The sequence below is a fragment of the Panulirus ornatus genome, chromosome 18, assembly GCF_036320965.1.
Source record: "Panulirus ornatus isolate Po-2019 chromosome 18, ASM3632096v1, whole genome shotgun sequence".
Lineage (NCBI taxonomy): Eukaryota > Metazoa > Arthropoda > Malacostraca > Decapoda > Palinuridae > Panulirus > Panulirus ornatus.
Window position 1 is genome coordinate 26,446,679 of NC_092241.1, and position 25,618 is coordinate 26,472,296.

The window sequence follows — 25,618 nt, forward strand, 5'->3', positions numbered from 1 at the left end:
CATCAATGATCGAATGGAACGTGTTAGTGTGGATAACACAGAAAACTCCGTCGGATATGGCCTTCGTTCTATGATGTATTGAAGGTGAAATAGTAGATGTGCCGAGGTCAATACATAACGAAAACATAACTTACACCCACCACCTGCGCATTACGTGAACAAGATTCCCTTTGCGATGACGTATTTAACAGAATTCTGTTGTGAACACAGTTGAATCTGATCATAAATGCGGCTAGAAAATTTATTATAGAAATATGCCGATTTTGTTGCTAGTGTTAAGGGGATGAGTCTGGATCAGCAGTTATGGTAGTGGAGACACTGGTGAGGGTGGCTGGAGGACTGGAGGCAGGAGCGACGCGTCAGGAGCGGAGGCCGCGTCCCGGGCAACTGTGCACCACTAGTAGGGTTGAGCTACAGCGCGTGAGCCGTGCTGACGTCACACCGCCCGACTTGGGCGTGTCACTGGGAGGGAGGGAGGGGCCAGCTTCTGAAGAATGAGGGCTCAAGTCTCGTGCACCCACTTCGCACCAGCTACACGACTCTCTTGCCTGATTTAAGAGTTGCCATTAATCCTCGTATGTCAAATGATCATTACAATAAGAGATTCCAAACCCTCATTCACTTCAAAACAGAAGAACCTGCAAAACCGAGGGAAAGACACATTATAAGTCCAATGACGGATGGTTGTAGTCACCAGGTTGAATGTTCGGTAACCGTGACGAGTAAGATGGGCGGGTCACTTGGTGAGTAAAGCGTGGGCGGGGCCAGATAGTGGGTGGAGGGAGGCGCAGAGCAGGCGAAGGGGATGGGCCACGCTTCGTGCTTCAGGGCGGCTGTGAGGGTCCGCTCTCTTCACACAGTTGAGTGGCAGCCGCTCGCTCAGCCAGTCGCGCGTTACGGTTGCTCTTGCAGCCTCACTGGACCGAGTCTGTCCGTGTCCCAGTGCCTTGGTTGCAACTTGCTGGTGAGACCCGGCCAAAGGAAAATCTATAATTATTGGCCACGAACCAAACGACACATTAAAGGAACTCTGATCGGTGTTTTAAAAGACTTTATTTCAGAAAACCGTCTTAGCCTGAACTTTGGCTGCGTTTCTTTGTGGGATGTAAACAAACTTGTGGTCCGTGAAGGATGAACAGCGAACAAGAGATGAATCTTCCGAGGAAAAGAAGTCAACAACGAGACAGCACTACGTGACCGGTCACTGAACACTCCGGGGGTCTGGTCGTTGCAGATCATGACCTAACACTGCTGAGCAAAGAGACTCAATGTATTTCGAAGAGACTTTTGGAGTCACTCTGCAATATAAAAGCTACAGTCGAAATTACATTACCCCTTGCAGGGTTGGTGCTCTCTGCTTTCCTTCAGAGTTTGGAAGTATGCTCACTCGTGCTTGTCGTGGCGAATATTGCATATACATTCCTACGATGATTTTGCGTTTGCCTTCAGGTGTATGTCCTCTTATGCACTGAAACTGGTGACTTGAACGTGCATGCAAAGAGTGAGCTCAGCTGAATGTTTCGCACATGAAACATTGGTAAAGCTTACTTGAAATCATGTAAGAAACAGTCTCACAAAAGCTTGATAAGATTCTACTAATTTACATTTTAATTTCACTTATCATTGTGATATAGAACACTGACACTGATTGCATTAAGGACAAGTCGTAAGGCTTCCTGAACTGTCTTTGACATAACCTAATAGCAGACTTTAGTGTTATTTCATGATTTGTTTGTTATAAGGCACAGTGCAAAAACTGTCCACATACATAAGGATACACCAGTGGTCTACAGTGTCTTCAGCCATCAATAGCCTCTAGATAAGGTAAGATCATAATAAAATGAATCCATAACATTCTATGTTTATAAACTGATGACAGCTTCATTTCGTAAAAGAACTGATCCTTCCTCAGTGATATTTAATAGCATTGCTCTATTGTATGTCAACAGTTAGATTAGAGCAATTCATGGAGAGAACCTCAGTAAAGCAACTATTTTGCCACGCTTGTACTAGCAATAATCTTTTTCCTATCAGCAGTCAAAGGTACTGATACGAAACGTTAAATGAAGCGCTGACATGAGTGAACTGTTGGTGTACTATATGAATCCACTGTACGCAAGAGAAATACGGAGACAAGCACGGCAACACAATACAACTAGCAGGGTCGTCCACTAGACCCACACTGAGGGTGGTCATAGGGAAAGTTATAATGACAAGTCCAAACGAAGGCCAAGTGGACCCAGTACCTCCTGGTCACTGGTCCATTTCTCACCCTCAGGCGAGAGACGGGCAATAGCTACACTGAACTCTACGGAAACGGTCCCTCTGTTTTCGGCTTCTGTATGATCTGAGGTGTACTTTACGGCGCATGATCCTGAAATTTGATTCTGTTTGATTATCATTCCGAAAGTAGATGCGAGTATCTTTGCATGGCTGCAAAGCAAAAACAGCGGGGAATCTTAAAATTTTGGTAATATTGTGGATAAAATTCGCAACCAATTTGTAAATTGCTGTTATGGTAACGGTATTTACAGGATTTGTAATTTTTGAAATGACCTTAACATAGGAAAAATGATTGATATAGTAACAATACTCGGTCAAAATACCGAAACCCTTAACTCTGGGGATTTGACGAAAGCTGATTAAACTGTGTAGACACATCGTTCTAAACGCAATGTTTGTAATGTCTTTGCATTGACGACACATAATATGTACATATTGGATGATAGTGTGTTGATATCCTTTTTTAATAATGGCCAGCGATATAAACATCACTTGACATAATAATGCTATTATCTATTCAGTATACATAAACAGCTGACATACCAGAATGTTCTGTTGTGACAGTGTCAGAGAAAATCAAGACAGATTTATGGACCATGAACTGCTGTTAAAAATCAGAATTCACGCTGTATTTTTTTTTCCTTTGTTGCTGATTACGTGCCCCTGAAATTAGCTAGACCGTGCAATAATCTAGAGGCTACTGCGTCATATGATTATCTCATAACCGTTGGCAACTCAGTTGTGGGCCATTGTGCAGTCTGTTCCCTTTTTCTACGCTACTAATCTCTGAAACTCTTTAACTTCTCATTCTTTTTCTTAATAGCAGCAAATTACCTCTTTTTAACAAGCAGGTTATCCATCTTCCTCCAAGACTCATTATTTATATCCTCTTCTCTCTGTATTTACTCTACTCTTTATATTCATATTTCATCTAAAGCCTAGTTTGGATATGGAGTTGTATCCATAACAGAAATCTTCGACGTAAAGCAAGAATTGCGCAGCAGCCATCTTTATGAGATCATAGTTATTATCATGATACTAAACATTCTGACATCAGAGGCTGCTAGCAGCGAGCACTATCAAACAGGTTGTCTAACATGCAATTAGCCTATTGACACGGTTGTCCTTGATCTGTTTAATAGAAGTTACCTCATGATTAGTTCACCGCTGAAAAAAGCGAAGAGGATAAAGGCTTTTAAAGCGATTGGATACCGAGTACTACGGCGACAAAAAGCACATGCGATTGCATAAAGTACGAACATAACGTACAGTGAGGGTAGAATGTCACCTTGTGTGAGTAGTCGTCGTATATCAGATTAAAGAGAACAAAATCTTGGAGAGTGCATTACCCATGATGCGTGTCTTCACGGCTGAGAACATAGAGGATATTTGATGAAATGTCGTATGAAGCATCTGTTCCCAGGCTAACGAAGTGTGTGTCATCTGTCTTATACATCAGTGACTCGTAACTGTTATGCAATGATATCAGTCTTTTCCATAGCTATTCATCAACACTTTGCTAGGGAGAAGTAATAAGTGTCAGTATATTTCTTCAATACTTACAAATCGTGACACTGACCGGATGAAAGATAAATTGTCATCCAAGTTAACAAGTTGAGGAGGTTCTTGTACATTTTGGCAGTTGGCCGTCTCCTTGATGTACAAATCCACAAGTTTATTGACAACGTATCAACCCTCCAGTCTCAATGAAATCCTGCTTTCCATCTACCGCCTTTTATTCATATCTCACGGGCAATGGATATGTTTGGGCTGGCCAGGTTTAATTTGCACCAAATGATGTTATAATAAATTGGCTTGATGGACATGCATCCATAGTGATCCTCTGCTATCGTGTTTTTGTCTCAGATGACGTCTATCTTCCTCGTATGAAATGATCATCTTTCTCTTCTTCCCTGACGAATCGAAACATTTCTTCCATTAGAGCAGAGTCACTAATCAGAATACCAGTAAAGGTTGGCTAAGTCATCTAGGGAAAGTCTTTCTTGTCACCTTAGAATGAGGCTTTGTTACATGAATGTTGTTTCAAGAAAATCATCTCAAAGTTTGAGGTAGCGAATCCAAATGCGGTTACGACTCCTTGTTCTCTTGGAACATCTGAGGAATTCAAAAAATGAACTGCTATATTTTAGCTGCTGATATCCTATTTAAGCACTAGCTTATTCACCATATTTGCTTTCCATTTACATATCTTACACAGAGAACTGTAAAACTTTGAGTGATTTCCCATCATAATAAACTGCAGGTATTTTCTCTTGACGTTCTACGAATCATTTAACATCTTCCTCTTTGATGACACTCTCTCCCATACACTGACACAAATGCTACTATTTTTCTAAGTACCTCTGCAATCCGTACTGCTCATCTATTGCAGGTAAACTGTGCTTGTGTGTTCCCTTCTACATAATGGATGACAGTGGTCCTTTTCGACTGATAGGTCAACACTCTGAACCTACAGTAAAGTGTTTCTTTTTTCTGTTTTGCTTTCTAATTCTCTTCAACAGGTTTAAATGATCGTTCTACTCTCTTTACAAAACATTTCATTTGTTTTCTTTTCACGTCCCTGCATTTTGGGCAACTAGTGCTACAAATGAGGCACTGATCTGTAGGTAAGAGTATCTTGGTGGATACGTACAATGATATCCTGTTTAGGATATCAGAGTGATCTCTGGCGGGATTCATCCATTTTAGGGTGTGGGATATCCATTGTAAAGTTTTGATAGCAACATTTGTCTGTTTTCTGTATATTTGCAGAGGAGATGGACGGAATATTGTAAACTTATACCATGAGATCACACTATTATCTTTTGTTTTACGAAGTTGAATCTTTCTTTTTCTCTCTCTAAATTTGTGGCCTTATTTACTGGTCTTACTTACGGATGGAATGAGATAATATGCAGGTCATGTGTCGAGTCTGTGGACGTTTCAATATAGGACCTACAGTGGTTCTCAGTCCAAATGATCTCTCATTTGTACATCTTTTCTCAACCATATATACTAGACTGATCTAAAGAAAAGAGAGAAAACAAGCACAAACTTAGGTTCTGATATCATATCATTTCAAAGCTACTCGTATCTAAATCAGACAGTTGAGAGGGAATGATGTGAAGAATGATGATATTTTGTTTGGAACGATTAAGTTGCCGAGCCAGATATATATATACTTATGAATTAGAGAAGGTCTCAGGTTGATCATCTCACTGGATGCTTTACTTTGGGATAAAGGGCAGTGTTATGTTCTAGTCGGCTAATATACTACATTGTCGAACCAGTGTGAGCATGATCAACGAAGTTTTGAGAGTATGATACTGAACGACTAATTTCCCGCTGATAATACTAGAAATAAACGGGTGGTGTTGGTTTTAATGTGTCTGCTGTCTACATCCACTGCAATGACTGTTGCCAGACACCAAGACATTCAGTACATGGCGGGGGATGTACAAATATTGATATATCTTGAAAATTTTCCACGGAAGGAGGAGGAAGAGGAGGAAAGGGATAAATCCATAACTTGTTGTACGATGTCGACCATTTTCTAGCTATCGTTTACATGTATCCCTTTGCAGCACTACAGATGATTTTATGAAACTGGTGACCAAGACAGAATCTTCTCTAAGTCTTAAACAAACACACATTTTTAACGACTGGATTTTGTAATGAATTTATGGTCGACTAATCACTACAAACTAAAACTCTCCACCATTACTTTGTGCTGTTTGTAAATTCTTGCTGCCTTGTCTAATCTTCTCCCGGTTATGGTATTGATGGTGTTGTAGAGTTTACACCCACAAGTACCACCACCAGAGTTCCTAAGAGCAGTAACAACAGTCCTTTACCTCTGATATGGCTTTCGGTTCCCTGCTTGCTTCCTCGTCTGTGGAAACAACATTCATCCATCGGAGCATCATGAAATACCGTCCGTCTAACCGCCCCTCGAAGTGAGTTACACTATGATGAGAGTTATCCATCCCGGACCTGAGCACGCGCCCCCTTGTCAGCTGGAGTCGTGTGTCGCGCTCCACAGCTGTTGCGTCTGGGGCTGAGCAGTTCCACCCAACTTGCCACGATAATTTCTTCTTTTATTTACCTTATCTATTTCCATTGCATTCTAATATCGAGTCGTTATCTACATTTCCCTGAATATCTATGAAATTCGGGAAGGCATTCAATCTCTCTTTGTATTAAAGGATGAAACAAGGTGAGAGTAAGAGAACCGTGAGCAGGTCCCTGACAACCATGAAATTGGTAACCGCAGGGTGGAGACGATGCCACCTGCCCGCGAGTTTTGTCTGCTTCAGTTACCCCCGGCGCGAGCGTCGATGGGAAGCCACACAGGCGTGGAACGAGTCCTCAGCGAAGCCTGACCTATTTTGATCATACTACTCAAATTCTGGCTATGAAATCGATGTTTAGAGGAGGGAGGAGGGTCAGATGATACAATAAAGTGTCTTAGGACTATATAGATCTTCAGTTAATGGTAGATTTGAGTAAAGTAGATGCACAGATCCAAGGTTCAAGCGAAGTGGTCTGACCAAAAAGAATATATACGATACCGTCCCCTTAACAAGAGTAGAAGAAAAGGTTAGTAAAGCAAAGACTCTCTGTCCCCTCACCCTGCACTCCCTCCTACACACGACGGACGGGAAACGGGCAGAAAGAATTCCTTGCATGATTCATATGCCTGAGGGAAGTTTTTCTAGGAAGGCCATACGGTAGAATGAACACGAATGTGTCATGCATCCCATCGCCAACATTATGTATCCCTTCACTTTTTATTACCAATACTGATCAAATGATTTATTCAATACCAGAGTGTGACTAATGATGATCAATCCAAATTTTAAAGATATTAGGGATGCGCTCTGAACAACATTTACTTGGAGCTTATCCTACACAACAATAATGACGTTGGTAAAGAAATATTTCGTACAATCCAGATTAACTCAGTGACCTCTAGGTTTTAGCCCATTACCTCTCGTCGGTAATGCTGGCGCTGCTGTAAAGAAATATTCAATATCGACGTTGTCGCATCATTTAAGTATTCTAAAACACTATCAATATGCCCTGGAGGCGCCTCATGCTTAGGAGAACAAGTTTTAATTCTCGCAGTCTCTCCTCATATTGTTTATTACGCAAGGGGGGAAACAATTTGGTTGCTCTTTACTGCTTCCAATTTAAGAACATCGTTGCTTAAGTGGGGAGCCCAAAACTGCACTGCATACTCGAAGTGGGGTCTAATTAGACTTAGGTATAATGGTAATATTACTTCCTTGCTTTTGTACATAAAGCTTCTCGTTTTAAATCCTAACATTCCGTTTGCTTTTGGAGTAACTTCATTGCAATGCTGGTAGACTTTCAAGTTATTGGAAACAGTAAACTCTCGATCTCTCTCTTTGGGTGTTTCATTCATTTTGAGGCCCATCAGATTATAATACATTTTTCTTTTTTTTGCTGAGGTTTCCTACTTGTAACAGCTAACATTTATTGACGTTAAATGGCATAAGCCATTTACTAGACCAAAAACGATTTTATCCAGATCCTCTTGAATTCTTAGCCTATCTTCTTCAGTTATCATGACATTGCCGATCTGTGCGTCATCTGCAAATTTGAACACTAGGCCATCGATATAAACGATAGAAAGTATAGGCCCAAGTACGTATCCCTGGGGTACTCCATTTGCAACAAGTGACCACGGTGATGATTCGCCATTCATTACGACTCTCTGCTTCCTATCACGCAACCAGGCTTCTGTCCATTTTCCTATACACCCGGTAATTCCCAAGTCCCGGACTTTGTGCATCAGTTTAACATGGGTACTTTGTCTAATGCTTTCTGGAAATCCAGAAATAGGATATCTATTGCTTTTGTCTTGACATGGGTATAGCATAATTCACGAAAAAAAATTCAAGTAGGTCTATAAAGCATGATCTACGTTGTCTAAAACTATGCTGAATATCAATGATCAGGCTCTGTTGTTTGGATGTGGGTCAAGCGGAGCTTTGATGGAGGTGCGTGGTGGTAGCAGGACGTGGCGGGAGTGGGGAGGAGGGGGGGTAGGTTAAACATGAGGTTTGGGAGGGGCTGTGGGGGCATAGGCTTTGGGGGTAGAATGCCAACTGGGGTGGGTTAGTGCAGACAGTGGCGCTGAACGGGTGTAGGTGAGGAGGCTGCGTGGGTAGGGTACGAGCGAGCGAGCGAGGAGGAGGGAGGGGGCGGACAAGGATACAATGGGAGGAAGCAGGCGCTGGTGAGGAGGCAGTGAGGGGTAAGGTCACGGTGCGCCATTTGTAAACGCTGTAACACGTCCCCTTAGTGCTAGATCTTCCGCAACTCGCTTAAATCGCTTTGTTTAAACTTATCCTCCATATCACTACGGACTACGCAGAACAAGCAACCTTTGTACGCTCCGTATGGACTCGTTGTCATAAAATCCTTAATAGAACCTCGACCACACGGGTAGCGAGGAGTTAGTGCCAATGTAATAGATATACACAGATGTACACGGAAGGGTTAATAAATGTAATTAAAGTGATGGAGCACTTAACTTAGGAGAAGCACTTACCGATGGTCATGCGCTGTGATCTAGTAGCGGCTTGTTGGCTGGGCAGGTGACCTCACTTGACCTGGCAACTGGGCACAGAGCGACACGTCCTGCACCACTGCCGGCTGCATGCCCAGGTGGGAGAGCTCTCCAGCCATTAGTGGCGAGAACTTTAGAAGTTTGGGAAATCATCACACAGATTTTTACAAGCAGTCACACCATGTCTAGATACCAGATGTCATTTTTGAAAGAAATACTGATTATAAGCCATGTCTTATCACTCAGTGTTGAAATATTTTCACGTGTTTTTACTTATTATGTTATCCACTATGTGTTCAACTGTTCACACTGATCACTATATAAAGGAATAATTCAACAATACTTTTTACCAGTTTTTCCACAGTCTTGTTCACCAGTCACGATATGTTAAGAATATCTGCACATATTCTTCATCAAAATTTTCTATATGGTGATATTTTTACTATGTTTTTCACTAAGCAATGTACGCAGAAATATTTCCGTCATCCTGTTTACCAATCAGTATTTATCAAAATATATTCACCATGTTCAACACTGATCAAGAGAGTCAAGTCCATAAATTCTCATATCTATATATCACCTAAAGGGCATTTGAACTTCTCCGATATATATTCCCTTCATTTCATTTTCGTTTTCTGTCACACAACATCACTTCAGCATTGATTTTCCTGCGATTATCAAAATAATTGAGATCAATCACGCATGATGCGCTTCATAAGAATACGAGTTAACATGATCACATGACTGTTCGCATCATCTATGTGATTCTCAGTGTATCATCACATAACATATGACATTAATCAGCAACAGTACAGCAGTGCACGTGTCTTGCGTCCAGCCTCACGTCAGGTGTGGGCAGCAGATGTGTGGCTTGTGTTGTCCGTCCTCAAGCAGTGCCGGGGCCCATGTGTACGAGAAGGAAGAGAGGAAAGTGAGCGGTTCCCAGTGATGTCGGTTTGCGGCAGGGGTGTGTGATGTCTCCACGGCTGCTTAATTTGTGTTTATACATCAGCTAATGACCAGCAGTTTGACGATCGACTCGGTAGTTTCGCTCGATCTTACCGACACCATTCGTGTTCACTCATCATACTACAATAAACATACGACGTTGTGCAGCTGGGTAGAGCAATGTGCTACTACTCATTCCTCGCTAAGCGAAGGCCAGAGGAGGTTCAGCACGGATCGCGATGCGTAGCTACCCCGCCAGATGTCAAAGTCGGTGAGTAGCTCTGAGGCCGTTAATGACGAGAACTTTAGAACTTTGGGAATTCAATCACAATGATTTTTCCAAGCGGTCACACTATATCTGGATACTGGATGTCATTTTTGAAAAAAAAAAAAGAATTGATTATGAGCCATTTATTATCACAATGCTGCAGTACTTTCACATATGGTTTACGAGTCATGATAAGCACGATATCTGCAGTATTTTCATAAATTGTTTAATGATCACTATAGTTAATACTTTTTCACCAAGTCCCACACATCGGCCTCTGATCACTATATTAAAGGAATAAATTCACAATACTTTTTCCAGTCGTTCCACAGTCTCGTTCACCAGTTTCTACATATTTCTCATCAAAATTTCATATATTGCATTATTTTCAGTCTGTTTTTAACCAGTCAATATATGAAACAATATTACCATCATCTTGTTCACCAATCAGTATACATTAGAACATATTCACCATATTGTACACGGACTGATTAAGACAATCAAGTCCAGAAGTTTATTTTTTTTGCATCACTTGAAGGGTATTCAAACTTCTTTAATATAATGTACGTATACTCACTTCATTGACTGTCGTTTTCTGTTGGACTAAATCACTTCAGTTTTTAATTTCCCGCGTTTACGAACCAAAGGAAATTAATTACGGCTGGTGCACTTCATAAACATACGAGTTAACATGACCACATCATTGTTCGCATTATCTTTTTCATTTTCAGTCTATCATCACGTCAAAAGTAACATAGCAACAGTACTGCAGGAGTGCACGTGTCTTGCCTTCTACCTCACGCCAGTTGTGGGTCGGTGTGAGGTTTGTGCGAGGCGGGCTGCGCCAAGCAACGTCAGGTAATAGATAATCAGCAGTTCGACCATCGAAGCGATAGTCTCACACGATATTTCCCTCGCTAGATGTCCAGGTGGGAGAACTCTCAAACCATAAGTGACGAGAACTTTAGAACTTTGGGGAAATTAATCACACAGACTTTTCCAAGCAGATACGTTATATTGAGTGTTATTTTTGAAAACAAAATTGATTATAAGCCATTTCTCGTCACTCGGTATTGCCATATTTTCACGCATTGCTGCTGATCTTGATAATCATTATTTGTTCAACTGTTTCCACGTATCGGCCACTGATCATTCCATAGAGTAATATCTTAACAGTAATTTTCACCAGTTTATCCACAGTTTTGTTCACCAGTCACTCAAAGCAACAAAATCAGTACGTATTCCTCATCATGTAGGTTCAGTCCATATGAGTCTCCTACTATTTCAGGTCTGATATCAGTACAGGTTTTTATATGTATTTGAGAGTTTTTGCTTTCAGAACATAGATACACAAATTATGATACAACAAAAAGAAAAATTTATAGTGTTAAGAAAACGAATCAGATTTCTGATCTGCCAATACAAGCAGAAAATACATTTTCAGACCACATAATTATCAGCTGTGTATTATAGGACGAGTGAGCAACGCATATCAATATCAGAATCCCATTCAAAAACGCTAGAAAAGTGATAATTCTGAGCCAAATTAATTACTATCAGGCCCCTCTTCTCCTGGATCTTTCCCGAACCGTTTCGACATTACTGAGCGAGAGGACAATAGCTAGGGGAAACTACTGAAGGATTGTATGTATACGAGTGTTCCTGCGTCATACCCTACATTCCTGCAGGTCATTCAGTGACCCACAACTGTATAAACATGACTGATGTTTCTGATTCAACTGACTATATTAGAGCATCATCCTGTACCACGTCAGCTGAAATTACTTGATGTGTCAGACTAATATTTTGTGTTCAGGAGTCATGGATATAAGAGGTTACCTGGGCCACACTGACCAACCTGACGACATGGTTCATTTCATACACCTCAGGTTTCAGTGCTGTTGGACATCAAACAATAGTATTGCGTAATATATCCAACTATCAGTGACGACAGGATGCAAAGTATAGGATGAATAAAGAGGTGAAAATGAATCGAATGAACTGAGATACCCAAAGTATCAAACGGAAAAAAGAAGGAAGGGAAATGTAGTTAGAGAAATAATGGATGAGGTAGATGGATGGTTCATTATACATGAACTCGGATAAGCAGTGACGGAGATGCTTTTACTTCAGAAAAATAAGTATAAATAAGAGCTTTTGAAGGATAATGTAATCGTGACACTGTGAGACAGTGTGCAACAGTGGCTTGTGAGAGGCAGGTGTCCCAGCGCTTCCACGGAAACAAACGAGAGATAGATAGTGGCGAGGACGGAGATACTCTTAGGTTCATCAACATAGCGCAGAATCACTCCACTTAGATTACTGACATCAAGTAAGTCTAGATATGGAGAGTATTAGTCTGGTAACGTGTCTTTGCATTGGTTTGGCTTCTTGTATGAAAGATTTGAGGAAATTGCTGCAGTATATCTGACAGTCTCCTGTAGGCATAGGTTTGATTCACTTAGTGTTTTCTGTCATTGAAAGGCCTTTCCAAATTATTCAAAATGTGTTCCGTTATCTACTGATCTTAAAAGGGCGTGTTGGAGTAATAAGAGTAACAAGACAAAGGTATTTCCTATCTAGGCCGTGGTCTCCGTAGCCACTCCTAGAACTCGCATCTGCCTGTTTCTCCCATGGTTTCAGTGTAAAGATACCTTTCTCTTACCCTGTACAAGTCATTAGTAATCTCTTTTATCTTTTGTCTTTATCGCATCTTATATAGCCTTTCTCCCTTTTGGAGTCAGGTTTACAAATACCCTCGGAACTCAAATGACTTCTTCGTATTCTTTTTTCTTATGATTTCTAACTTGATTTCCATCCGAGATGGCCATGATTGAGGGTGTTTTTACCCGTGGTACGTTGGCTACTATATGAAAAAAAGAAACAAGCCAAGAAGTATAGTCTTTCTCACTCCTATACAAGAAAACCTTGTCTTCTTTCTTCTTTTCTCTTCCCCTTAAATCTTGTCCCAACACAGCAAGAAGTGTCTCATTATAACCTGTAGAGTCATATCCTATTCTATTCCAATAAGGCTTGACTTCTTCTCTATCCCAGCAACTCTTGTCTTCTGCTGTCATATCCCATGAAATCTTATTTACCCTATCCCAACCAAACAAGTCTTGTGTTTTTCTGCCTTGTCCCAAAGAGACTTTTACCCTTATAGTCCAGAGAGAGCAGTCATAGGCTGTCCAATCCCAGTGATGGTCTGTTTTCTCTTGTCCTTTCCCAGAAAGACTTGTCTTCCCCCTTCTATTCCAGCCAGCCATGTCATCCCTTGTCTTATCCCAGCGTCATGTTTTTACTTGCTTTAATCCAACGAGTCTCTTCTTCCCCAGTAGTGTCCCAGGCAGAGCTGTTTTCCATTGTTCTGTGCTGGTATGTTCCCTCGTGACAGGTATTGCTTATTCAAGGTAAAATATGGCTTCCCAGCGATTTCTTGCTCTTCTGAGGCTTCGCATTGCAACAAACCTGTTCATCCCAGCTCCTACCCATGCCCCATCCTAACTCCAACGATAAGCAAAGTATAGCCACTCTACAACCCCTCTTTCTCACATCCTTTCATCTACTCACTCGAACTGTAACCTTCCCAAACCTCACCCACATACCTCATGTTTCATCACTCGCCAGCCATATACTTTTACGTAAAATAGCGCCACAAATTCACCCTCACTATACCTCATCCATAACCTCATCTGTTACATAGCTCTCCTGCAACTTCCATTTTTAATAAGTCTTCGCTGCCATCAGCTGCTATCTTCATGTTGTAGTTCCTATAAAAATATTAAGAAAAATATGTATATCAAATATGCATATAGAGATTTTGGGTTTAAGGACAACGACGCAATTGATATAATTTTCCTCGTGAACAATTTACTAATACATACTGTTATTTACATACACTTCATCAGACAGAAGCGAGGTCATGTCAGGTAACAAGCTTCTTACAGCCACAACTGTCCCGAATAAGCCACTGTGTCCTCTTCACCCGCCCATCTCTCCTCCTCCTCCTCGACCATCTGCAACAACAACCGTACACCAGAACAGATGGTGTCCATCATTATCCACATATCTTCCATATAGGAGGCCAGTCATGAAGCGAGCGCTAGATAAAGACGTGGTAAAGGGAGGCATTTGACGCAGGAATTTATAGGAATACAAATAACACCAGACTGCTGAGTCCCTTTGACGTTAGTTGTGACGGCCAAAGAGAAGAAATAGAGCTGGGTGTAGAGAGAGAATTAAAAGTATCTAGATGATTAAGGGAAAAATGGTTTATGCAGACGCATATAACGACACTCGCCTATTTGCAGCAAGATGTTGATGCTTTTCAACGACATTTATTGGTAAATATTCCATATGTCAGAATCTTATGAAAGAAAAAGTATTCTGCTTTATTCGAAGTGACAGGCTTTCTTACTAGTTTGTATCCATCTCTCGGGTGAAATCGTACTGATTTTGCTCTTAACTAAGATCATCTCTTGACATTTTTTGTTCAAAGGTGAAAAAGTGAAGGTTGTCTCGTAGGTTTTCATAAGATTTGTTCTTAGGTCGGGAAATCCTCTTGGTACAATGGTCGCCGACATTCTCACTTTATTTCGACATCTCTTAAGTAAGGATGAACAAAATTGAGACCAGTATTCAAGTTGGGGACAAACATTTGGACTATCAAGAGTGAGAATCAATTTCTTAGACTTAATTTCTAATACCCAGTCTACGAAGTATAAGATTTTCTTCGCTTTTATGACCGCTTTCGCACGCTTTTCATATGGTTGTAGGTCACTGAAGATTATCACACCTAATTATTTTTCGTCAGCTTTAAACTTACATTATTCCTCAGCGTTCATAGTACACTGGTTGACTCGTTAATTTACCACTGGAGTTTCTTTCTTTCTCAGCAAGTCATATGCTCCATCCTAGACAGCTTGTGTGTCTTACGGTCACTTGACAGTGAATGCTTGATTCCTGTGGCTTCAATAGACTTCGCATTCCAGGATACTGTTGACCAGATGGCTACAAGTCATAATCCTTATATGTATCCCTCATGTTGACCTCAAGGAAGATGAGGAAAATCTCACAGATTTCATTGCATTGCCAGCTGAATAACAACTATAAAAAAAAATGGTCCTCGATCAAGGTAGATTTTTAGAGCTACTTCCTGGACTTCTATTATCTGGCTACTCAAACAAGTGGCGATGAGTTGTGGCCTTTGAGATACAATCTCTCAATGAGATCTTCGAAGGATATGATTCGTGTAACTCGGCAGATGCTTCTTGGCTCTCGCTCGAGACCACCAACGCTGTCCAAGATGTCATCGGCCCACAGGATGGAGGAACGTAGATGACCAACAACGTAAACCTCACAAGACTCCCATCAAAATCTCAGGAAAATTTACCAGTCTTTTGGAGGTATTCTGGGTTGCGTCTCTGATACAGTGTTGGTCGTTAGCTTGAAACTATACTGACTGCTTTTGGAACTGAGTGGGTTACCTTATGATTGATAGTAAACTATTGAGTATGAAAGGTAAAGCGACCAATTTTCACATATATGAAAATGGGTTGATTTATCTGTCATCCAAATATATCTGGGTGCATTATAAGGCTATAGTATACATCAACACAGGGGTACATTTAGGTATCAGATTATGAAAGGGATTGAATTAAATCATTTCTTTTCCGTTTGACTCAGAACTAAGAATGAAGAAGAACCTCGTTGAAAGTCTGCAACAGGAGCACTGGTCTATATACATAGAAGATGTTACAGGCGAGGAACAATAGAAAATGGTGACTAAGACTACTGGAGACAACATTTCTATCGTTAGATCCCGCGCATGAGGAACGAACAATCCCCCCGCTGTCATAACAAGGCCCCTCCCCCCAGTCAACAATCCCCCCGCTGTCATAACAAGGCCCCTCCTCCCTCCAGTCAACAATCCCCCCGCTGTCATAACAAGGCCCCTCCTCCCTCCAGTCAACAATCCCCCCGCTGTCATAACAAGGCCCCTCCCCCCAGTCAACAATCCCCCGCTGTCATAACAAGGCCCCTCCCCCAGTCAACAATCCCCCCGCTGTCATAACAAGGCCCCTCCCCCAGTCAACAATCCCCCCGCTGTCATAACAAGGCCCCTCCCCCAGTCAACAATCCCCCCGCTGTCATAACAAGGCCCCTCCTCCCCCAGTCAACAATCCCCCCGCTGTCATAACAAGGCCCCTCCTCCCTCCAGTCAACAATCCCCCCGCTGTCATAACAAGGCCCCTCCCCCCAGTCAACAATCCCCCGCTGTCATAACAAGGCCCCTCCCCCAGTCAACAATCCCCCCGCTGTCATAACAAGGCCCCTCCCCCAGTCAACAATCCCCCCGCTGTCATAACAAGGCCCCTCCTCCCCCAGTCAACTAGGCTGCCACGATGGTAAAAAGTTCACGAGATTATTCCGACATTCCGAAGTGAAGGTGACATCCGCGACGAATGGAGCAACGCAAGAGATTCGATCATTTGATAACATTCAGCCGGGGCGTCTGTTGTACCCCGGGCGTCCATGATGATATTTTCGGTAGTGATCCGCCGAATGCCGAGACACGGTCTCTTGTCTGTCTTCTTGTCGCAATGCCAGAAATAGCGTGAAGGTGATTATTATTTGCTAAGTAATGCAAAAAATCGACGATATAAAACCATTGCCCCTTGATGAAGAGGAACACAAAAGTAATTTTTCTTTTCTCTTGATATCAGTGTGATCTGCTACTGTGATAATGACGATACATTGCAGCATTTGGGCATCCTAATATATCCTATCACAAGACACCGGCCAGATCCCTAACGGTTGATTGGCATTAGTCATATAGAGAAGCAAGAACGGCCAGAATGACTTGAATAATTCAAGATAATGAAATATATATCACAGAACATACGAACCTTCAACAGCCAGGATCGAACCCGGGACCCCTGTGAGCGAGGCAGGAATGCTAATCGCTAGGCTATGGGCCTGGTTTCTATGCACTTTATTCGTATATATATATATATATATATATATATATATATATATATATATATATATATATATATATATATATATATATATATATAACGAGGTAACATTAGAAAACCTCGTTCATTACACGACGATTTTTTCAACTTTAGTACTAGAAGTTCAAATATGCGTCTGCAAGGCCAGGAAAAAGATCTGTAGTAAAGTTGATCACTCTAAGCGAGGTACTGGTCTTCTACGCCGGATCACACACAAGTTGTGATAGTGGGGGCACACACACACACACACACACACACACACACACACATATATATATATATATATATATATATATATATATATATATATATATATATATATATATATATATATAAATGGAGGCGGCGGCGGTGGTGAGGAACTCAATATAGCATTTCGCAGTCAAGCTACAACTTTTTAGTTTTGCATCTGTTCCAGTGTGGAAATGGTGCACATCTTCGAGTTTTGTCCGTACAGCTCAAAATCGACCTTTTAAACTGATGCAATTGATACAAACTGACACAAAGAAAGTATTCAGTGCACTTGAAGCCCAAGTGGCGACGGTCTGATTCTTCTTATAGATAATTTCGACATCAACTCAAGGTCAGGGATGTCAGTAAGTCACACCCTGGGTCACCTGGCCTCTCACGTCGTCTTCAGAAATTCTTACTATCAATCCTTGACACAGGTGTACACTGCTTCACCCTCCATGCTAACGAACATGGCAATGAGTCATTGTTCAAGAAAAAAAAAAAACACCTAAATAAATTTCTCCTGAGCTCACCTCCCACCTTCTGTTAAAGCAATAATAAAAAAAAAAAGAGCGAGAAAAAGATCGATTTATCATAGTATTTACCAGAGAGTCAAAGTGTTAGACTCATTCCTAATAGCATATGAACTGGTTCACTCAGGGAGTGTTGCTGGTTATCTGATCGTCTGGACGTGCGCGCTGGCCAAGGCCTTGTGCTGTATCTGATTCGTTTTCTGTCTTCTCTAGACGCTTGCTGTCGGGTTCTCTTTAACTTGATATTAAAAACATGCCTTGTAGATTTAACAGAATATATATATGTATATATATATATATATATATATATATATATATATATATATATATATATATATATATATATATATATATATATATTATATTAATATATATATATATATATATATATATATATATATATATATATATATATATATATATATATATATATATATATATATATATATTATTTTATTTTGTTATTATACTTTGTCGCTGTCTCCCGCGTTTGCGAGGTAGCGCAAGGAAACAGACGAAAGAAATGGCCCAACCCCTCCCCCCCATACACATGTATATACATACGTCCACACACGCAAATATACATACCTACACAGCTTTCCATGGTTTACCCCAGACGCTTCACATGCCCTGCTTCAATCCACTGACAGCACGTCAACCCCGGTATACCACATCGCTCCAATTCACTCTATTCCTTGCCCTCCTTTCACCCTCCTGCATGTTCAGGCCCCGATCACACAAAATCTTTTTCACTCCATCTTTCCACCTCCAATTTGGTCTCCCTCTTCTCCTCGTTCCCTCCACCTCCGACACATATATCCTCTTGGTCAATCTTTCCTCACTCATCCTCTCCATGTGCCCAAACCACTTCAAAACACCCTCTTCTGCTCTCTCAACCACGCTCTTTTTATTTCCACACATCTCTCTTACCCTTACGTTACTCACTCGATCAAACCACCTCACACCACACATTGTCCTCAAACATCTCATTTCCAGCACATCCATCCTCCTGCGCACAACTCTATCCATAGCCCACGCCTCGCAACCATACAACATTGTTGGAACCACTGTTCCTTCAAACATACCCATTTTTGCTTTCCGAGATAATGTTCTCGACTTCCACACATTCTTCAAGGCCCCCAGGATTTTCGCCCCCTCCCCCACCCTATGATCCACTTCCGCTTCCATGGTTTTTTTTTTTTCATACTATTTGCCATTTCCCGCGTTAGCGAGGTAGCGTTAAGAACAGAGAACTGGGCCTTAGAGGGAATATCCTCACCTGACCCCCTTCTCTGTTGCTTCTTTTGGAAAATTAAAAAAAAACAAGAAAGGGGAGGATTTCCAGCCACCCGCTCCCTCCCCTTTTAGTCGCCTTCTACGACACGCAGGGAATACGTGGGAAGTATTCTTTCTCCCCTATCCCCAGGGATAATATATATATATATATATATATATATATATATATATATATATATATATATATATATATATATATATATATATATATATATATATATATATATATATATATATATATATATATATATATATATATATATATATATATATATTAAATGATGAGAAGATAATACGAGGTCTGTATCTTGCTTATAGGGAAAAAAGCACTATTATTCTGATGATATTTGGAAAATGAGGAGAAATATGGGCAAATCTGGTCAAACTCACTTCTTAATACAATAAACGATGACAATATATACGGCAACCATCATGCTTCAGAATTCATCTTGAATTATATTTACAGAAAGATTCCCTTCAATTCATGGGCTACCGATGATCAGCGAGTGTGTCTCGGACGTGGCCAACCTGACTGGCCACGCCATCTACCCATGAGTGAAGCTGAGTGGGGATCGAAACCATGACTTACCGAAGGAGTGAAGAGATGCACTCATGTGTACGCAATTTAGTACGCGTTATGATGATCAGTCTGGACTTTGTCCTGGACCTACACAGGTCATGAGTGTATGTTCTATGTCGTCGAACAGGCCCAGAAGACCAGGATCTTATCCTTTTATGAATCTGGATATAATGATGAACGATACGTCGGTTTTAGGTGTTAATCAGATCAAACTTTGGCAGAAAGAGTTTTATCAATGATAGGTCAAGATGCATTCAGAGACACCAAGAAGGAGTCAGTCTGGTTGGATGGGATGAATGAGAGGGTGAAAATACATTGATTAGATCGTCCTGTAAATTAATTGCATAAGCGGGACGACCTGTTTTCCTTCTGTTTTTTTTAGTTTTCTCTCAAACTCATTGACTCAGCGATTTTGGTGAAGAGGTCCACGTTGAGCGTATGATGCATACCCAGCAATTACGCTAAGCCCATGGTCGTCGTTCAATGAGAACACCAAATGACTTAAAGATATTTTTCCTTTAAAGAGAAAGGCGGTATATGGTGAGTTATGGCATATCCACAGATTATTCATTATCGCGAAGACATCAGCCTCACAAAGGGAAACTTTTAAATAAAGTTTATATCTTGCTCTTATGTACACAGGCTTTGTGTTTTGTATAGTGTCCGATGGAGAAAGGGCGAGTGTAAAATTCAAGCTGTTGCTCTAGTAGAAAAAGCAAGAATTTCAAGATGCGTTCTCGTAAAGTGAAGAGATTTGTTCACATAGTCACATGAACAACGGGAATATGCGGAATGGTCCAGCCGATATTGTATGTGGAAACACGAAGCTAATCGTTATGTACACTTATGACTGCCATCTCAGGTTCTATACACTGGAGAAAACATGACTCACTGAAATGCAAATGTTTAAGACAAAGCAAAACAGAACACCCTCGACACTGCTTTCATCTCTTGTTACATATAAGATGCTGCATAAACACAGAGTGTAAAAACTTGAAAGACTTAAATGTTCGAAACTATGCAACGGTAGGTCTTATAAATGCATTAAGGAATAAATCTTAACCATGACTTCATTAAGCTGCTAGTGCCTCCGTGTTGTCAATTATATCCAGTAATAAATAACCACACGAATGTAAAAGGGCGTCATCATTACCACTGTGTCGTGTCTTACTACCACGCTCTCTCTCTCCTCATTCTACCTCGACGCACTGTCTTCTTAGGGAACCCATCTCTCCCGGCATTACGTGACCAGAAAAAGTCAATCGATAGCAACGAAAGCTTTTCATTCCTAATGACCAGCACGGGATATTAAGCAGCCAGGGTGATTAAGAAGCAAAGCGGTCTCATATACTGGCCATGTACACCGCGGGGAACTAGGGGGCTTGGTATTCCCTTCTTGGTTGCTGGGCTGAATATCAAGGAGAAAAGGGTCAGGCTCAGAGATAATGAGAAATGGAGGAGTTTTCCCAACGTCGTGTTCTATACGAACATATCCTCTATTCATCCTTAATTTTTCTGATAATATAATTTCTAAAAATGTGGAAATTAAAGATAACCTAACAGAGGTTGAACTAAAGCATATAGGATGATTAATTCCTGTTGATATGTTTTTTGTTTGCAGCTGTTTTCTTGTCTGTTTCATATAGTCTACAAGGCAATTATTTATCATCATTCTCACAAGTTTGATTCCATCTACACACATTACTTTGATTCTTAATCCATAATGATGAGAGTCTGTGTGCTCTGCTATTTTTTTTCATTTATTCCCCAATTGCGCTGATGGATTTGAATGCTTATACCATCGCCATAAATAGGTCTCCATAGATACCTTCGATGACCTCAATAACAACAGAGGAAGGCGAATCCTTAGTAGTATTAGCTGAGATCAGAGTAACAGCTCATCATGTATTCAGTCTTAACAACGTCTCCACGGTACATATGGCTATCATAAGTCCTCTGACCAATTTTCAAGCGTACTATATCATATGCTTTTGCTAGGGTATTTATTGTCTGTCAAGTCTTCGTGCTACGTGCATCTTTTCTTGGAGCTGTGATAAGCAATATGGTGTTTGTTATGTGGCGACAACGCTACGTGCCAGTCCATCAAGGAGCTACATCCAGCATGGTGAACAGCCACAGACACTGCTGCCTATGCTCTCGGAAATATTAAGCTCTACTTAACATCATGAGATGTTACAGATAACAGCCTCACTCACCACCTACTGCACATCACTCACACGTCTCCTCTCTTCTGTGACCGTCTATAAAGCCGTGTTCCCTTACTTGCCACTTACCACACAATTCTGGGACACCTTTTCCCTCATATGCCACTTATCAAACACCTTTGTAGCAGCTCATCACTTCTGTGGCACAGATGTCCACCCTTCTTTTCTCCTTTTGGAGCACTCATTCTCTCGCATCTTCACCGCCGTCGTGCTCACAAAGCAGCACTCACTACCCACATTTGCTTACACTGCATATCGAACCAATTTAACGCCTCCGCCTCCCCCATGGTACTTGCTGCCCCATTTCCATAAAACCTCCTTGTGGGCGAGAGCCACTGATCTGCTGTCACCCTAAGATTTTCAGAATCCTCACACAGGGTGACGGCATTTCACTTCAGGACCAATGATTTACACAGACAAAATGGAAATACATGTAAATAAGTTTATACACGGTGCTAAAAGGGTTCCTTTCAAGGATTTAATGTCAAGAGAGACTTGAGTGTTTGACTACTATATTTGTGTGTGTGTGTGTGTGTGTGTGTGTATGTGTGTGTTACGGGGGGAGAGAGCGTTCTACACTCATGTTGTACCGTTTCTTACTCTTTTACATCCTCGTATGCACCAGCTCTCTACTACTATGTGTGAATATATACACACATACAAACACCCAAAAGCAAAAGCCAGATACCTTTTCATTGGCAAGCCTCGAGGGGAGGATGAACACCTGGATTGGGTGAGGGCCGCCTGCCGCGCTCACGATTCGAACCCATGCAGTTCCGATAGAGGGCGGGCCTGTGCTGACCTCTAGTCAGTAACGCTAACCACTACAACGTATATTTTGATTCGCGTTTACACTGTGTGTGTGTGTGTGTGTGTGTGTGTGTGTGTGTGTGTGTGTGTGTGTGTGTGTGTGTGTGATTACTATTTGTGTGTTACGAAGAGTTTTATTACTCATATTGCATGTCTTTTAATCTTGTATATGTATACCTCGTCTTGACTCCCGTGTATTAATGTGCACACACACACACACACTCCCGTGTATTAATGTGCACACACACACACACACACACACACACACACACACACACACACACATAGCTCAAGTCAGGTACTCCGTTATCAACCAGCCCAGAGGGAGGGATGAACACCCAGCTTGGACGTAGAACAACTGCCATGCTTAGGATTCGAATCCATTATAACAATAAGATAATTTGCTTTCCGCACACTTGGTTCGTGCACAATCACTGATATTGTTCACTAGGAAATGGGATTTCTATAACTGTTGTGGTTATAATGCATTGATAGCAATCTAGAAGGAATTTCTACGGTGAAGACAAGGAAAAACAAATTTCTGTACTGTAAAAAGCCCAAAATATATGTGTTATACATCGTACTGAATTGTAATTTCTCTTCCAGTACATGAAAAAACTAAGATAAGTGGGTAGTTTTGGTAGTTCCTCGGTGTTTAACCATCTAAAACATGCGGCGTTTCAGGAATGTGTGAATCTCTATCTTCCTAGATGATTGATGACAGATGAATCTGCAAGAGCGCCATTTACATGTCCTACCCTGCGTTGGATCCTTGCTCTTAAACGAAAAAAAAGGAGGAAAAATCATGATGCTGAAGCTGCAGGTGATCCTAAACCTGTAATAATGTAGATGTAAGTCGGCCCCCCTTGGCCTGCAGGCCACTCCTGGTTCTGCCTTACACCCATGGCAATTAACATGCATATGCATTGTTCTTGCAGATGCTGAGTGTGTAGGTACGAGACACACTGAGGCCCTCTCACTGTGCCGTCTCAAGGAGCCGTTTGCCCTGCTAGGAACTCCTGCAGGAGTTATCTGTATCAACGTCTCCTCAGGTGAACAAGCACCGAGCCCCGACGGGCTCCTTATCCAGCAGTGTCCAGAGTGATACACGCAGAGGGCTCCCACCTCCGCCCTCACCCACTGTTGTTCCTGTTGTAACCGTGGCAGAAGAAGCGCTCTTCATGATTACCATGGATATTCCGCCGCCTCCCGCCCCCCACCAAGTGGTACACACGCAGACCATCATGCAGCAGCCCAGCCCAGAAGACGACAAGAAAAAACGTGAGTATTTCCATCTCAGTTATGCCCCTCACTGCTCAGTCTCTGCGGTATGGTCTACACTCTTGCTCTGTGGTCTACTGAAATACTGGCGTATTACAGAAGTACTACGTATGAGAGGAACATATATTTTCAACCTGTAGAAAAAGTTATATCAAATACCTATAGCGTTCATGTATCATGCGTATCACTCTCAAACCATGTGCTTAGGAAGTCGAAAACGAAACGATTTGGACTTGGATTTTCAGTATAATCATTTTTTCATATCCTGATGCCAGGGTTTCCTTACCTTACCCACTTTTCCCTAGCACTTCTCCACTTATTTCACGCTTCGGAATATTTATGAGATTTTTGAGATTCCTAAGTAACAGAATGAAGGCACACCTTAGCAGCATCAATCCTGGCATGTGAAGGTGAAGGTCATGTCGTACAGGTCACAGTCGTGGAGACGTCTTCAATAGTCCCTTCTGGCAGTCCGAGGTTCCTCGCGTCTAAGTATAGACCTACATCTTGAAGATGGTGGTCGCCCAGTAAAGCCATGAAGAAGTTCTATGACATAGACATAGAGCGTAGACCTTCGTCCTGTTGAAGATCAGGTTCTCCGCAGAATTTAGAGCGTTGACTCCAAGATTTTCTTAATGACAAATTAGCGTTCCTTCATCTACAACCATTATCTAAATTGCATGCCATAAATTGTACATGCTGAACATATGCATTTAGCTGTTCTCAAGCAAACACCCAAGAGCTACTATAAATCACCTCGCAGAATAAAAACCCAGACTCTAATTATAACCTATAATACAGTTGGCCACAGTCATTACCGTTTATTATTATCCAGACGCTGCTGAATCGCTCGTAAATTACTAGAGTAGTCATGTGGCCTTGGGGGTCATGAAATGTTTTGGTAGGTTGGAAGGTATTCCAGCACAATTGAATCACGGAATCACGCGAGTAAATGAGTGCAAATAAGAGAATGTAAGCTTATTAAACAAGTCCATATACAGCTTCAGCTTTGTTTGTCTACCGTATTTCTAGTGCGGGAACTAAATACATATACAAAAGCGTCTCTTTAAGAGCTAATGCTTATTCACAAGGTAGATAAACACCTCGACTCCAGAAGAACAACCTTAAATGTTACGTCAAGGACCTGACATTGTTCCTGGTTATATATAGAGAGACAAGATAACCTAAAGGACTTGCCTTCCTCTTTCCCTATCTTTAACCCTGAGGCATAAGCAGAGGAAAGGTACTGATGCGATGTTTGTAACGTAGAAGCTTTAGGAAACTGTGTCGCCAGTATCAGACGGGTTTTATCATGATTGCTAATGGACGAAGATTTTCAAGGCACGTATAGTTTCGAAGTACTGAACATTCATACGATTCAAGCGAAAGTTACGTAAAGAGCTAAGATAGTGCTGGTCATATTCGTAACGGCAGGGAACCCTTCCATGGTCGCACATACCACTACGGGAAGAGCCCCATCCTAGCCAAAGTGAAGGTCATCAGTAAGCAGTTGAAGTAAACATAATGCGTGGCTGTTTGATACCCC

The 25,618-nt window shown here is 41.4% G+C and overlaps 1 protein-coding gene across 5 annotated transcripts in view; it reads left to right on the forward strand.

Annotated features, from left to right (window-relative positions):
• The first annotated feature begins 876 nt into the window (after window positions 1-876).
• Window positions 877-25,618, forward strand: part of LOC139755012 (uncharacterized) — a 102,938-nt gene continuing 78,196 nt past the window's right edge. For all 5 annotated transcript variants that reach the window (XM_071672919.1, XM_071672918.1, XM_071672923.1 and 2 more), the window contains exons 1-2: window positions 877-1,824; window positions 23,730-24,072. In XM_071672919.1, the coding sequence (XP_071529020.1) occupies window positions 23,973-24,072 (100 nt within the window). In that variant the 5' untranslated portion in view covers window positions 877-1,824; window positions 23,730-23,972. The remainder of the gene's footprint in view (window positions 1,825-23,729; window positions 24,073-25,618) is intronic.